This window comes from Mus caroli, unplaced genomic scaffold, assembly GCF_978045245.1.
Source record: "Mus caroli unplaced genomic scaffold, Mus_caroli_1 scaffold_4, whole genome shotgun sequence".
Lineage (NCBI taxonomy): Eukaryota > Metazoa > Chordata > Mammalia > Rodentia > Muridae > Mus > Mus caroli.
The window spans coordinates 74,803,773-74,819,442 of record NW_028227259.1 but is presented as its reverse complement, the minus strand read 5'-3'; the positions used below and the strand labels follow the sequence as shown (position 1 = coordinate 74,819,442).

At 39.9% G+C, this 15,670-nt stretch overlaps 1 protein-coding gene across 2 annotated transcripts in view; it reads left to right on the top strand.

Moving 5' to 3' along the window:
* Positions 1-15,400, top strand: part of Corin (corin, serine peptidase) — a 214,384-nt gene extending 198,984 nt beyond the window's left edge. For both annotated transcript variants that reach the window (XM_029477597.2, XM_021163653.3), the window contains 3 exons: positions 10,302-10,573; positions 12,472-12,605; positions 13,718-15,400. In XM_029477597.2, coding sequence (XP_029333457.1) covers positions 10,302-10,573; positions 12,472-12,605; positions 13,718-13,912 — 601 coding nt within the window. In that variant the 3' untranslated portion in view covers positions 13,913-15,400. The remainder of the gene's footprint in view (positions 1-10,301; positions 10,574-12,471; positions 12,606-13,717) is intronic.
* The last annotated feature ends 270 nt before the right edge of the window (positions 15,401-15,670 follow it).

The window sequence follows — 15,670 nt, the reverse complement described above, 5'->3', positions numbered from 1 at the left end:
TGCCCTGTGCAGTGCACCCTGGCATTATGGTCTGTATATACTTGCATTTTGCTAGCTGTATTCGGCGTCTTCCATGCTTCCTTTCTGTCATCTCCTCATCATTCTGAAGGTAAATCCTGTTCTAGCTGGATGAACATCTCTCCATGGCTCCGAACACATCCAGCTGTTCGCGTGGTGTCGCTGTTGATTTTCACAACGTGAAACCACACATTGTACATCATTAATGCCTTTTCCCTTTTGGTAATATACCTTGCCCATCCCTCTAGGTCGGTTCTTATAGCACTAATACATGTTTTGGAAGCTAAGTCCTATTCTGTATAGCCTTACCATGAATTTCTTCTATTAGCCATCAGTTGATGAACATTTGAGATAAGTTCAATTAGCTGTTATTATAACATTGCTGGGGTAAAACTCTTCTCCTGTAATTCTAGCATCCTATGGGTGCTATTGCTTCTAGCGGAGGCTGGGAAAATACTCAGCTCTATATAGGGGTTACAGACGTGGATACTTGCTTTGTCCCTCAAGGAGCTTGGTAGGAAGACAGATTTTTTATTTAGCAAGTTTATTTGGGATTATACTATAGTTACATCATTTCTCACCCTCCCTTTTCTGCCTCTAAAGCCACTCATATACCAACCTTTCTCTCTTTCAAAATTATGGCTTCTTTTCCTTTTGATGTTATTGCACATATATGTGTATATTCTTAAATATATAAATACAATTTGTTCATTCTCCAATGTTACTTGTATTTCGATGTTTTCAGGGCTGACAGTTTAGTATTGGATAACCAACAGGTGTGCTCTTCCCAGGTGCAGGGGGGGTGAGGGTGGGGGCTATTTCTCCCATTCTCAGCATTCCTTCGTTGCCTGTAGTTCCCTGTCTAGGGTTGAGGTCACCTGAACTTCTCCCACTTTATCCACATTGGCATGTCTCTCAGTGTTGTCACCGCCAGGCCATGTTTAGTCAGCCATAGTAGTGAGTCTTCATGGGTGGGACTTCTCTGACATTTCTATGAGACACAATTTCATAGAAAACTCCATCATTCTCTGGCTCTTACAATCTTTCTACTGCCTTTCCCGCAATGATCCCTGTCCCTTAGGTGAATGTGATGTGTTATAGATGTATCAGTTGAGACCAGGCTCCACAACTCCGCATTTGATTGATTGTAGTTTTCTGTAATGGTCGCTGTCAGTTACAAAGAGAAGTTTCCTTAATGAGGTATGAGAAATAAACTCAACTGTGGGCACAAGAACGCATACTTACACGGTAGACAGGGATTGTGCTAGTTTAGAAAAGTGGTTTAGTAAGTTCTCCTCTGAGACCTATAACTTCCCCAGTCCTAACTAGTTGCCTAGGGTTCCAGTACTAGGTATAGCTTTCTTCTGTTGAATGGATCTTAAGACCAATTAGAGAGCTATTGGGTACTGCTATTGTTTGGGTACTACTACTGTGTCCTTAAGGCTATAGCCCCATAGTGGTTAGCATTGGGGTTCACAGATGTGGAATACTTTTGATTGTATCCCACCTTTAGAAGTTTGCATGACATTTTCTGATACTATAAAAGCTAATATTTCAAATCAGATCCAACTCAGAGGCCTGTAAGTATATCAGAAGTACCTGGTCCTCCACCTCTGGGAGTTAACCAAGGGCAATAGCAAGAGCCTATAATGTTTGGGGAGTCTCTTGAACAATTTCAACCAGCAAAGGAGACCGACATTTAAATATATATTCAGAATATGTGACAAATGATGAAAAATGAAAAATGTGATACATTTTGATCACTCTATTGGGGAAAAATAATATGCGAGTATCAAACCAGTACCTTTTTTTGAGAATTTTCATATGTGAGACCCAGAATGATCCAGAGTATGTCTAGAAACACACTGTGATGTTCTTGCTCTAGAAGAAGCCAGATATTTTCAGATGTCTTTTACAGTTCTGATTTGTAGCCCACAACAAGCAGAAGATTATTGTAGGGAAGCGCATTCATCAAAGGTGATTACCTAAATGAATCCACAGCTTTCTAAAGGAGCAACAGTGCTAATGTGCTTATTAACTCAAGTTTATGGGCTGCTCTTACTGTTTCCACATGTGGTATTGAAGTTTCCTCTCGCACTGGAGGATCTATATAGTGAGGAAGGAAGCTTTTAAGAAGGAATAAGTGTGTGTTTATAGTTCATGAAAAGGAAAAGACACCAAAGATCTTCAAGAAGTTTTGTAGAATCCCAGATTTAACAGTGCTGTCAAGAAGGGTCTGATCATCCAAATGAGGTTAGAGATTGCCCAACTTCAAACAAGTCCATTTTGATTGCGTAGTCATAAACAAATTTTGTTTTATGGTCTCGCAAGTGGCACTGCCGGCTTTTCAGAACTTTTAATTTTAAGGCCTATTCTCTGCTGGGGCCATCAATTGCTGCAATTATTGGGATTTACTTCATATCCTGATCCGTACTTTGGCAAGGCATAATATGATCCATCTGTGAGCCTTTTCATCCTGTCTCTTTTAATTATATTGGTGGGAAAGGAAAGACAGTTTGCTCTGCATTTCCATAGAGAGGTATTTAAAGATACCAAGCAAAAATTAAAACCATGAGATACTAAATTGACCACATAGAGCTCCATATTCCTCAATACCAATTCAACTTCAAAGGTTCTAAGGAGGGAAAGACTTTGACATTCAGGGGTAATTTAACAGGCAATTCCCTCCCTTCCTTTACCCTTGAAGGACTGAAGGATGAACTTCCTGGGCCTGGCCACAATGAGTAACTATCAAAGCATCTAACTCCTTTCCAGGAAGCATGTATGGAAAGCTGCCATCCTGTTCATATCTTTAATCCCGTTATGTCACCCATGCCTTGATTTCTATTACACCAGCCAATCCAGAATTTTGGCTGTGTGTCTGCATTTCTGCCCATATAACCTAGCTTCTTTTCTCTTCTCACAACATTTATAGTCCCATAGGTGTATAACATCTGTTCTTTGACAAGACCTTCAACATTCTCATCCCTGGATCTTCCCGTCAGATACAGCAGGAAGAACTATACGGGGAAGAACATATTTTATAATGTTTGTCTCCATGTACTTCAGAACAAAGAACAGACAATGACAAATACATAAATGAATAAATAAATATTTGTGTTATGTCTGATTTCCAACAGCAACTGGATCTTTAATAATCCCTGAGAATCTTTCTATCTAAGTTGGGAAATTTCCTTCTCTTATTTGTCACAGAACAAAGCATGCCCTTAATGTCTCAACTCCACTGATCTGACAGTTTTATAATTCACTCAGAAAGGGCTGTGTTTTGTCCTTAAGATTACCCCTTTGTCTTAGTGAGTATGAACAAGATCAGCCATTCATAGTTTATTTTTGTATTTCATCTTCTGGCAGGATTTGATACATTTCCATGAGTAAAAATGTTCATGAACACAGAACTTCTCACGTTTGGAACCACATCTCTGTTGTACTATTTGCAGTGTTATTGAAGTGTAAGCTAATGTGGTTTTAAAAACTCCCAGGTGCCTGGAACCTGGCTCCATGCTCCCCACTGCTCTGCCTCTAGAGATGATACTTTCTATTGAAAAAGCAAAAAAAGATTTATACTATACATAGTAGTTGGCCTGAATTACTAACCAATCCCCACAGTTTCTGGAACTTCTAACACTAAATGCTTCCCTTCTGCTTTTAATTTTTGATTAAAAGAAAGCTCTAGGTAAATTAAATTTGTCCAAGTTGAATTAGGGAGAGAACAGCTGTGCAGTGGGGAGCCTTCGGAACAGAATTGACAGACTTACTGCTTCCGGTGTTATCATTTCCTGTTCCGGTACAGTACACCTGGGACAGAAAGGTTGACCGTTCTTAGAGGATATCATGCACCCAGTTGCTAACCTAGCACATGTCAAATGTACGATTATGAACCTCAAATGAGCATCTAACTAATGCAGTGGACACTTTCACAGTGAAGTCAGTTTTCATCCTAAGAGACAGTTAATTATTTGACAGCTTTTTGTCTCAACAAATCATCACCCTCTACTGATCTCATTTCATGCATCACCATATAGATGCTGAACTATCATTCATCACATCTTAACCCCTTGTTCCTAAACTTTCTTTGTACCTTTGGCTATATTTCTTATTCTGCTTTTCATTGTGGTGGACGTTGTGCCCCTCCCAATAAAGACCCTTCATAGACGTTACTCCTCACAGCTTCATTTCTCCTCTGCCTCAGTGGCTCCCTGGGAGCTGAATAGATGTTCTCCCATCGATGCCTTAACACCACTGACGTCAAATGCCCTCTTTTTGCTTTACTTCTGTCTTAAACTAATGCTCTGTGTTGATTGCTGTTCACTGGGAGACACCTAAACTGTCTGCAAGAGTTACCCTCCTCCATGCCTATGTCAGCGTCTCCTTAGCCTGTGGTAAGCTGGACTGTCATCAGCAAAGAAACAATGCTTACTGGAATTTGGTAATGACTTCCACCTTGCCAAGCCCAGTAGTCAGTTTTTGGTTTCTGCTTACTAGAATGTCCCTTACCATCATATCGTTGCATCCTTCTTGGAATAACTTTCTCTATTTTTAGTCTAGAATAGTGAAAGAGCTTTTGGCCTTCATCTTGTTTTCGTGACCTACCATTTCCTTTTTTTTAATTTTAATTTTTTTATTTTTACTTTTTTATTCTTTACCTACCCTTGGGAAACTGAGCATTCCAGGGTCACTGGCTGGGCTTCTAATCTGTCTTAAGTTACTGATCTGATTAAATGCCTTTTTAGCAAATATGAATATCCTGTCCCCACCCTACCTTTCCTTCCAATCAGTCATCATTATTATCTACTACCACACACACACATACACACACTTCACACACACACACACACACACACACACACACACACACACACACACACTTTACCACTTAGAAAAGATATCCTTTTAAATGTGTAATAAACACCCTACTTTAAATGGCTATTGATTGCTCCTGTCTTTCAGTGATCAGATAGATGGTCAGTAGTCTCTCTTGGCTCTTCCTGTGTTTTGAACCATCCATCAGCAGTGTTTTAAACACACATATATTAACCACATAGAACATTAGTTTTATGGATCTCGGCTACATATCATCCTTGAATGGAGACGTGGAAGCAGAGGGCGGCTGTACACAGAATGTTCTGCTTGGTTCTAGCTGTCTGTTAAGATGAAATAAGCTTTCGGAACAGAGAGCACTTTCCCCTCCTTTCATGGGAGCCATTTCCATTTCCCGTGCTTTTCCTTTGAAACAAACTCCGACTCATTTTACGGCTAAGACTTTTGATAACTGCTGTAATTTCGTGACAGCCTGTGACAGACTCCAACTCTGCAGGGCTCAGATCCATCTGTGGTCACATTAACTCTTCAGATTGTTCCTCTCCCTTCTTAGTGTGATCATTTGTGACGGCAGAATACACACAGTGAATGCTACTATTTCTACTTAACTGTACTACTATCTATGGGACTTTGTGGCTGGCTTCCTTATGATGTCTGTCTCCTTTCTTCTTTCCTTCCTTCTTTTCTTCCTTTTTCCTTCCATCCCTTCTCAAAAGCCTCTTAAGTCTAATTGCAAAGTACTAAGACAGACACACACGCACACAACTTTTTCTGGGTCCCTGCCTTAAAGAGTTCTCCATTTTCTATAGTTTTACACTGGTCACTGACTTCTATTATACTCCACATGACAGTATCTCCCCTTGTCATCTGCCATCATATTACCGAAAAATGGTTTTCCATTCACCTGACAAGTCTTTCTTTCCTAGTACCTCAGTTGATATCTATGGATGCTTTTCACTGCCTCAAGTTTTAACAGAAAATATTTGGTGTAGGTGTTCAAAGGACTCCCCTTCTGATCCCGTTAGTTACGATCACTGTCTCTGTGACTTACGTGACTTACCATTAAGTAAGTAATTCACCTCTCATAGCAGATAAGATGAGGAGCTCTTGAAGTAATGTGTAAGAATGCTCGGAAAATTACAGGGCTCATAAACAAATGGATAATCTCGACTGTGGATCTAATTTGCTTTTAAAATCCTTTATCTAACCTTTGAAACGGGATGTTTTGCATAAAATCTACATATTTGGTTTTCCTTGAACAACTGGAAGGTCAGATACACTGGGTCTTCTACTGCATCAGTGATTAGCTGACAGCAAGAGGTGGATGGTGCTGAACTAGAGCTCATGGCTGTCACACTTTTCTCAGTAACTCACACCTGCCTCTTCCTGCATTTACATTGCAACCACCCTAGTCTAAACTTTGTGTACCCTCTCTACAGACAACAATTTTAAAATACTAATGACAGCACAATGTTAAAAATAAAGCGTTTCCTAAGAGTTGTAGAACAGCAGTATGTCTCTCTCCTGAGTACAAATTTTGATACCTTCAAATGGCCTCCAGATCACCAGCTAGCTGTGCTGGGTAAGTCTTGTAATGGGGGATAGATCTTATTATACTTGTTAATTCTATGTATCATTTTTTCCTTGTTAAATGGGCAAAATAGTTCATATAAAATAGTCAAACCCAAACTAAAAACTGCAGAGGGTAGAACATTTTATGTCTTAAAGAATATAAAAATGACTAAGATTTATAAATCTGAGTAGATGAAATGGAGGAGGCCGGCCATTGGTAGAGTGATTGCTAGCCTGCCCAAGGCCCTGGGGTCAATCTCCAACACTGTAGAGAATAAAAACTTCAAGGTGCATTTGACTAGCAGAATTACATCATATTTTCATGTCTAAACACTAGAGCTGAATATGGTGAATAGCAAACAGAAGTGACAGCTTATTCTGCCCAGAGGCAGATGCCATAGTTCATATGACATATGCAAGTCACTAGGTTTCCCTTTAGACTTCATAGTTGAAGACTTGAACACTGAAATTACATCTGTCTCATCTATAGTGTATATTCCTAACAGTATAAGCATGGATATGTTTGGCTTTAAATGTGAGCTATAAAAATCACAGTATGTCTGCAGGAAAAATGAAAGGAGAAAAATGTCTGTTAACAGCTAACTGCACCATTTTCATTCTGGGTGATTGGAGTCATTGGCTTTATTTGAGCCTGATTACTCAGTCTTAGAACAATTCACATGTACATGTGTGTGCGTAGTCACGTGTGTGTCAGGGGAGGGGGAAGAGGTTAACTTCTGGTATTATTCCTTGTGCGGCAAGCACTTTGCTTGAAATAGTCTCTCAGTGGTCTGGAATTTGTCAAGTAGAGTACACTGGCTCACACCATCAAGGCCCAGAGACCTGTCTTTCTGTTGTCCCCTTCCCAGATGAGTTTACAAATGCATGTGGCCATAGTTTTGCTAGTATTCATTCTGGGGATCTAATCCAGGTCCTTGTGCTTACAGAGGGGACACTTAGCAGCAGAATAACCCCCAGGCCATGAGAGCCAAAGAGGCTTTGCATAAGTATCACTAAGGATGCTGTACTTCTCTTTGATGCTGTTTTGAGGCTTGGCATACCAATGGGAAGTTATATTCTTTGTGCTGTGGATTTTATGTTCATATAATTGGCTCATTGTATCCTGATTTCCCTCTTTAACTTTATAACCATGCCCTGCTCCTGTGCTTCTCAGTGAGTACTTTTTGCTGATAGTAGATTCATGTGGCACCCGTGTAGCATAGAACTCTTTTTCCCAAGTCTTCTTCAGCCAAGAGGCAGGGCCCGTCTCTGTGGTCTCTGTCCTCATTTCTGACTCCTTTTTCCAGCACGTGCTCAGTATGTTCCAAGCCATGTTTACCACTGCATGAAAAATGACTGGTTCACGTACTGAAGTTAATCTGCCATTCCCGCTCCTCTCCTTCACTTCAGAAACCCCTTCCTACCTTCTTGGTTCTCTTTTCCACAGCCATGAAGGGAAAACACTAAGAAGTACTTTGCATTTCATATCATGTGCATAACAAAACAGAAAAGAATAAGTCTATCTACTTTTCCCCCTTCTTGCTCTTGATGGATGTTAATGCTGTCCGGGTCTTAGACTGTGTAGCAAGACTGGATGTAACTTAGTAACAGTTTTTGTTTTTACTGACCCGCTGTGTTTTTATTGTTAACCCCACTATAATTGACTAAGTACTGAATTTTGGTGTTATTGCATTTTATTACAAATAATTAAGAATGTTCAATTACTTTAAATAATTGCTAATGACTGAAGCAGAGGATGAATTGTTGCAACAACTGGAGTTAAGTCGTCGTGGTCCCAGGGTGAGAATCTTCTAACGAGGCATCTAATAAATTAATCTGAATAAGTACTGTTGATTTCCAATGTCTTAAACAATAAAATTCCATGTGAATGTAGCATTTCCTCAATGGACAAGCAGACTTATTCCTGTAGACTAGAAAGGAGTGGGGGCGGGGGGAAGCAAACAACTGGAAAACGGGGAAGACAGGAGGGAAAGCATGCACTTTGAATGACAGCATGATGTAATGAAACCTCATTTTGTCACATTATCTTGTCATGCCCAGGACATAACACTTCCTCCAACTTATAATTATTTCATGCATTGGCCAGCTTCACTCAGTCATCCAATTTGCATTGGCAGAAGTCATGCCTTTCTTGCCTCTCTCGATTGTTGTCATCTCCAGCACAATGCTTGGCCTAGAAAATGTGTAACGTATCTGTATATCTGTTGTATCCAACATCATTTTTTTGTAGGTTTGATGTCATTTTCTTTAAAACAAACTGAAAATGTATAAATTGCTTGTAGAGCAACTAAACCAGCCAAGACACCACCTAGGTTTGTATTTTGAGTGTTTATACTCTAGCACATAGTGCTTATCTGGAAGTTAGGGTCTAAAAGTAGATAGGGCTTTGAACATTATAGTCTGGCCTCTAGTTCCACCGTTGCTCTCTGCTTTCTGTGCGGCAATACTGTGAGGAGCCCTTTTACCACACACACTTGCCACCATCGCTTCCTTACAACAATAGACTGGAATCTTCTGAAACTATGAACCAAAAGAAGTCTCTCCTCACTTAAGCCATGTTTGTGGTATGGCCACAGCAATGTGTAAGTAGCACATACTATAGTTCTTGTTTTCACTGATATAAAACTCTGTGAGGGTGGGAGAAGGCAAGACGGAGGGTAGACAAAGAGATCAATCAACATCAAATATCCCTGATATCACTGAAAACCAGGAGAAGGAAATTAAAGCAGGTTCATAAGCAGAGAACAATAGAGGAGGCAGAATGGCCAGGTGCAGGATACACACTGAAAGCCAGATTATGTTGCTTCCAGTATTGGGTTTAAGAGAGAAATGATTCAGTTAGTCACTGGTAATTGGAAGCACTTGATTTCCAAAAATTCTGAATGCTTTAAACATCACCAATCATGTGGACTGCCCTTGACAAATCTTGGCCATTATCACACATGCATGTGACTATGTTTAATTGACAATTGGATCAAGTTTGTGACTCGGGTCAGAGACTATAGCTCAGGATATACTTTCAAGAGTCTCCAGAACATGGTGTGATTAAGATCAGAGCATGTTGACGTTGACACCAAGGGAGTGAGAGAAGGACCCAGGAGAAAAGATGGGCAAGGGGCAGGGAGCAACCTATGAGATTGGAAGAAACTCCTAAGACTGATAAGACCTGTAAACTTGGAGAAGAAAGCTAATTTTAAGGTAAAAATTATTTACCAAATTAAGACAAAAATATTGAAGACAAATGCTCCTCCAAAATGGGACCAGAGATTGACCATTGGGGTTTGTAAGTGGGCATTTAAAACCTTGCAAGGAACTGCCCTGAAAACCTGATGCTTCCCTGAAGAGTTTGTTCTCTCTTGGAAGAATTTCTTAGTTTTGGCTTCCCCACACCCTCCATTCTTCTTTAATATTCTCCCTTGCTCCTCTCTCTTCCTCTTAACTTTCAAGCATCATTCTTATGCCATCAACAGCTGACTGCCCCTAAGACCAAACAAGTTCTATTTTCAAGAGTGTCCTATCCAAGAAGGCTGAGTGCTTGCTACTAGAATTGCAACGATGCATGGGAGATCATCGTGGCCCTTCAAAAGAATGACATGCAAATTTGTGAAACATTCCGCATTTTTTAAAAAAATAATTAAATAATTAAAGTAATGATGGGAGAAGTCTGAGCTTTGCTTCCTCATATAATAATGCTCGAGTATTCATTCCTCAGGTCACTGTGTGGCCGCTTTTCACATGAATGAATTAGGAGACAGGCATGGGAACAGCCACTGTTCATATACCAAAATTGCTTTAAAAAGCATGTACCATCAAAACAGATAGTTGAAGGTACTCTCTTGGATTGTTTTTAGGAGAGAGGATGCTGATGTTTGGAAAGTGGTATTTGGCATAAACAACCTGGACCATCCATCAGGCTTCATGCAGACCCGCTTTGTGAAGGCCATCCTGCTACACCCCCGTTACAGTCGAGCAGTGGTAGACTATGATATCAGCGTGGTGGAGCTGAGTGATGATATCAATGAGACAAGCTACGTCAGACCTGTCTGCCTACCCAGTCCAGAGGAGTATCTAGAACCAGATACGTACTGCTACATCACAGGCTGGGGCCACATGGGCAATAAAAGTGAGTGAGCATCATTAGTCATGATTGCCCGTTCTGCAAGCGTAGGGTTAGTTTTAGGCTTTGTCTATCATTTCCCATGTAAAAACACAGCCACATGGTGTAAATACTAAGCTTGTGTTATAGTCTCCCCTCTAAGTCAACTGCACACATGAACCATCCATTATAATGCATAAACCTGCCTGCCTGAGATGCAAACTCAAGCATCCTTCCACACAGTTCTGATCTTTCTCCAGAGGGCTATTACCAATGTTTTTGAGCTTCCATGCAAGGTATGACCTACCCAACATCCCTGCTAGAGAGAACAGTGGTTTGGGCTATCTCTTGGCAGAAATATCTCTAGGCAATTCCATTTCTGCAGTCAAGCTACATAGTCACACTTTCAGTTTTGCAATCGATTTGTTCTTATCTACATAGGCAGCACATCCTTCTATGAAGAAGTGTGATACATATCTAACTATTTAAATTACTTCAATTGCTTCAAATTGCTTCATGGAAAGTGATTTAAACACAAAATACATAGAAAAAGTTTGACTTATTTAAAGTTTATAATAAGAGCCAAGAACAAAATAGTTGTGTCATCTGCAGGAGTGGGCCATTCTCTGAATGGTGGCATCTTGATATTAACCACAAGAACACCAATTTAAAGGAACATGCCATCACTCCTATACAAAAGAACCATGACTAGCATTGTAATAAAATGAGCAGAATATACTTCACAGTGCCTCTATTTGTGTTCACCACAAAATATCTATATAAATTCATGGTAATACGGTACATGGCACATATACCATAGTCAGGGGATACATGAGGAATAGGCAAATGAATTCTTTCTGGAATATCAGATTGACCCTGGCCATTCCAATCTCTTGCTTTCTACAGAAAGGATGAGGTGATCCTAGAACATATAAGATTGTTATACAAGGAAAATAGCACTGTGACCTCTAAGATGCTCGTGATATGAGCCTTGTCTACCCTAGTGTGCAGTACACTATTGACTGCTGTGCTCATTATAATCCTGATGACATCCTTCTGGTTTGTTAGGCTTGTAGTATATCACGTTTGTTTTCCCCAAATGATTATTATTAGTACTGTTTCCCCATCACGGCTTCAAATCTGTGTGGATTTTAGGATGTGCAAATAAGATGTATGAGGTTTTGCTTGCAGACAGCCACTGTTATTCCTGAGAAACTTTAAGCAAGACAGAAGCCATATACTCCATCTATTGTAAGCAAGAGATGATGCTGTCCCTTTCAAAATTTGTCACAGCCTCTAGGATGAAAGGTTCCACATCAGAACAAAGGTCACAGGGGCACGTGTGAGGTGGGCCAGTTCCTGTGAGGGTCAGAAGCTTTTCTCGAATCCTAGAGCAGGATGGATGTGCTAAGCTAAAAACTCTGCCCTGTCGTCCTCCTTTCCACAGCACATGACAAGGGGACACCCTTCCTAATGCTGTGACCCTTTAATTCATGTTCATGTTCTAGTGACCCCCCCAACCATACATTTTTATTGCAACCTCATAACCATAATTTTGCTACTGTTATGAGTCATAATATAAGAACCTGATATGCAGGATATCTGATATGAAATCTCTGTGAATGGGTCACTCAACCTCCATAGGGGTCGTGACCCATGGGTTAAGAAATTCTTACTTGAATAATGTGTCTCACTAGAAAAATAGGAGCATCATCAGATAGATGATTGCTATCAAAAGTTCTAAGCAGGACATTTGGGTTTCAAATAAATCTTCCCCTTGAGATGATATTTTTGGGAAATGATGTGGTTCTCTCGGTGTTTTGAAAATATTCCTGCAATATTTTTCATTTTGTATTTTGCTGGCCACGCCTTTGTCAGTCTTATGTTCTTGTGTGTCTCTCTTTGTTCTTCTTCTTTGAGCACAGTGCCCTTTAAGCTGCAGGAGGGGGAGGTCCGCATTATCCCTCTGGAGCAGTGCCAGTCCTATTTTGACATGAAAACCATCACCAATCGGATGATCTGTGCTGGCTATGAGTCCGGCACCGTGGACTCATGCATGGTAAGCTGCCTTACAACCCTGCCAGCAATCAGGATCCTCCATGACTTTCGTGAGCTTGCAGAGCTGATCACAAGTCATGTGTGGTCCCTCCGGAACATTTATGAATATTGTTCACTGCCAGGAGGAGAGTTGAGACAACCCATCTCCTTTGATCAATTTGGTGGCTAAGACAGACCTAATCATGAGGGACAAATAGAAATCACAGCTTCAAATGCACTGTCTTAAGCAGTAGGGGGACACCAGAGGACACTGCCATGTATAACCACAATAACATTAGGACATACATTGGCAGTCCAGCTCCCATAGTGTATGAAAGGACTTCTGTCTACAATTGCTTGATATGTCATGGCCTTCATTTGACTAGCAGCCTGTCATTGTCACTGCCTCTAACCTCAGACAGGACTTAATGGCCATTGAGATCTTCCAAACATGGCTTATCTGCAGTGTCTGGGAGGTTTCAAACATTTACTTAAATGTTCGGCAGCTATTGTGCTGAACTGTCTCTGGGGTTCAAATGGACAAATGCACCAACTAGCAAGCAAGTGGGGGGCAGGCTGTGAGGTTTCTACTCTGCTGTTCTGTTGCTTTAGAGAGGTCAGACTGCTCCTAAGATTTTTGTATTAAGCAAAGAAAAGCCACACTCATCATTAGCCCAAGACAATTACATGGCATTTGGGAGGGTTCATTTTAGAACATTATGTACAACTGATTAATTGGGGATGTTTTAATTTTCCATTTTGGGGTACTTCCCACTTTTATAAGATCAATTTAAACAATAAAACTGTTGAGATAATTAGTTTTAATGCCTAAAGCTTTTTTTTTTAATTTATGACATTTTGTGGTATGTTATATAAGCCTTCTGACCTCATGACAAGACAGAACAAAATCTCTTTACTCAGTACATCAATCCCTTTAAAACTCAGAATCCATATTTATTGGAATGTTCAGTTTATACAGTGGAAAGCAGATGCCCTCCCAGGCTTACTATGGAAAACTTTGCTGAAATTTTCCAACTCAGTTAAGCTGTTGGGCTTCATTGTACCCTTAGGATGATAGTCCCACCCCTAGACCTCTGAACTCCCATGACTAATGTCAATTGCTGTTCCTTGCAGGGAGACAGCGGTGGGCCTTTGGTTTGTGAACGACCCGGAGGACAGTGGACATTATTTGGTTTAACTTCATGGGGCTCCGTCTGCTTTTCCAAAGTTCTGGGACCTGGAGTGTACAGCAATGTGTCTTACTTTGTTGGCTGGATTGAAAGACAAATATATATCCAGACCTTTCTCCAAAAGAAATCCCAAGAATAATCAGAGACTTTGTGGGGAAACCTACATGGAGAATGACCCTCTTAAACGGAAGCTTGTCCTGCCAAGAGTTGTACGAACAGGCATTTCGCAGACAGGACACTCAACATGCACTGCAAGATCTCTCCTGTTTGTGCTAGATGAGTTTTACTCAGGCTTTAATCTCTTTCAACATTATCGTTCATTAATTTCATGAATCCTTTTAAAAGCACAGAGCAAAGTAGGTTTTGTTCTTTTGCTAGGCTAACCTTGAATGTAGTGTGCAATTATCAACCCATAGAGACATTTGGAGCTCTAGGGTAACAAGTTATAGAAAGCTCCTTTTATTACTACTACAACACACACACACGGAGATACACGCTGACTGATCTCCATTTTCTGCTTAAGCCTAGTGGCTTAGGGGGCACATTTCAGAACTGATCTTGGAGACTGGCTTTTAATTTGTAAAAAGCCAGGAGAATATATATATATGCTTTTATTATTTACTATACTCTTCTAAATAACTTGAAGAAATCATGAAAGACAGAGAAAGGACCCAAAGTGTTGATCTAGACAGTTGAAGTTGCAAGAATGTAAAATTCTCTAGCCAACCAAACTAACACTCCAAAGTAAGTATAATTCTATCCTTTCTGTATTCAAATTAAGCTTAAAATCTCCATCAGATTTGTTCCCGTTACTGGGAATTTTCGGTGTATGTCACTTAGATGACTATGATGTCAAAGGCCAGGTCAATCCTTGAGGAAATAATTTGTTTGCTTATGTGGGAATGAATAAGAATCTTTTCCATTCCGTAAAACACACAAATTAAAAAGGAGAAAAAAATTAAATAATATCCCACACCTAATTAAATCTGAGAATTAGTCTGCTCGTATTCACCCAAAACAGAAAAGTTACAGAAATATATTTCAAAGTGCAGCAAAATGTTGCATGGAGTATATAACATTTTGCAATTTCCCCCTCGTGATGTCTAACATCTGGTATTGCCATTTTGCCTCATTGATAATTAAAACTAAATTTTAAGGATGCTTTTAAGCACTGGGCCACTTTATGGGAATCAATTTCCAAAGCAATTAGTGGTTACAAGTATTTTTTCCCACTAAAAAGTTTAAAAACACAAACCTTCATATATACCTAATTTAATTAGCCACATGAACTATGTAACATGCAAATGCCTTTTTGAACAAGTAGGATGCACTGCTAAACTTCACCAGCAACCAAACTGCCTCAGTATTGCTTACAGGGACTACCTGCAATTTTATATGTGTATTTTGTACTCTTTTTCTAGATAGTTCAAATACAAAACATTGTTTCAACCTCTATTCTCCATGTTATTCACCTCTTGTCCTGGAATTTGTTACAAAGTGTGTGTAGCAAATGGTTGTACTGCAGTCAGGACTATATGAAGGTTTAGGACCATTGGGTCGATTTTGTTATAATTGTTGGCACATAATTAATAAAATATTTTTAGCATTGGTGAGCCTGTAGTCAGTAAAATGTACCTACTGGACTTATTTTAAATAATTCTGAATACAAATAGAATGGTATAATCTTTTTTATTTTTTATTTTTCTGGAGGACTATGGGTAGACTATAGAGACCACGTTCCAGAAAAGTGATTATCCCTTTAATAGCATAGTGGTACCCAGGGTTGTACAGCACACTCTCACAGGAACCTGCTCCTCTGAACTAGTAACAATTTCATGGTTATTCTGATGAGTTGTTAATAATACTAATTGTGGGCTGGAGAGATGGCTCAGTGGTT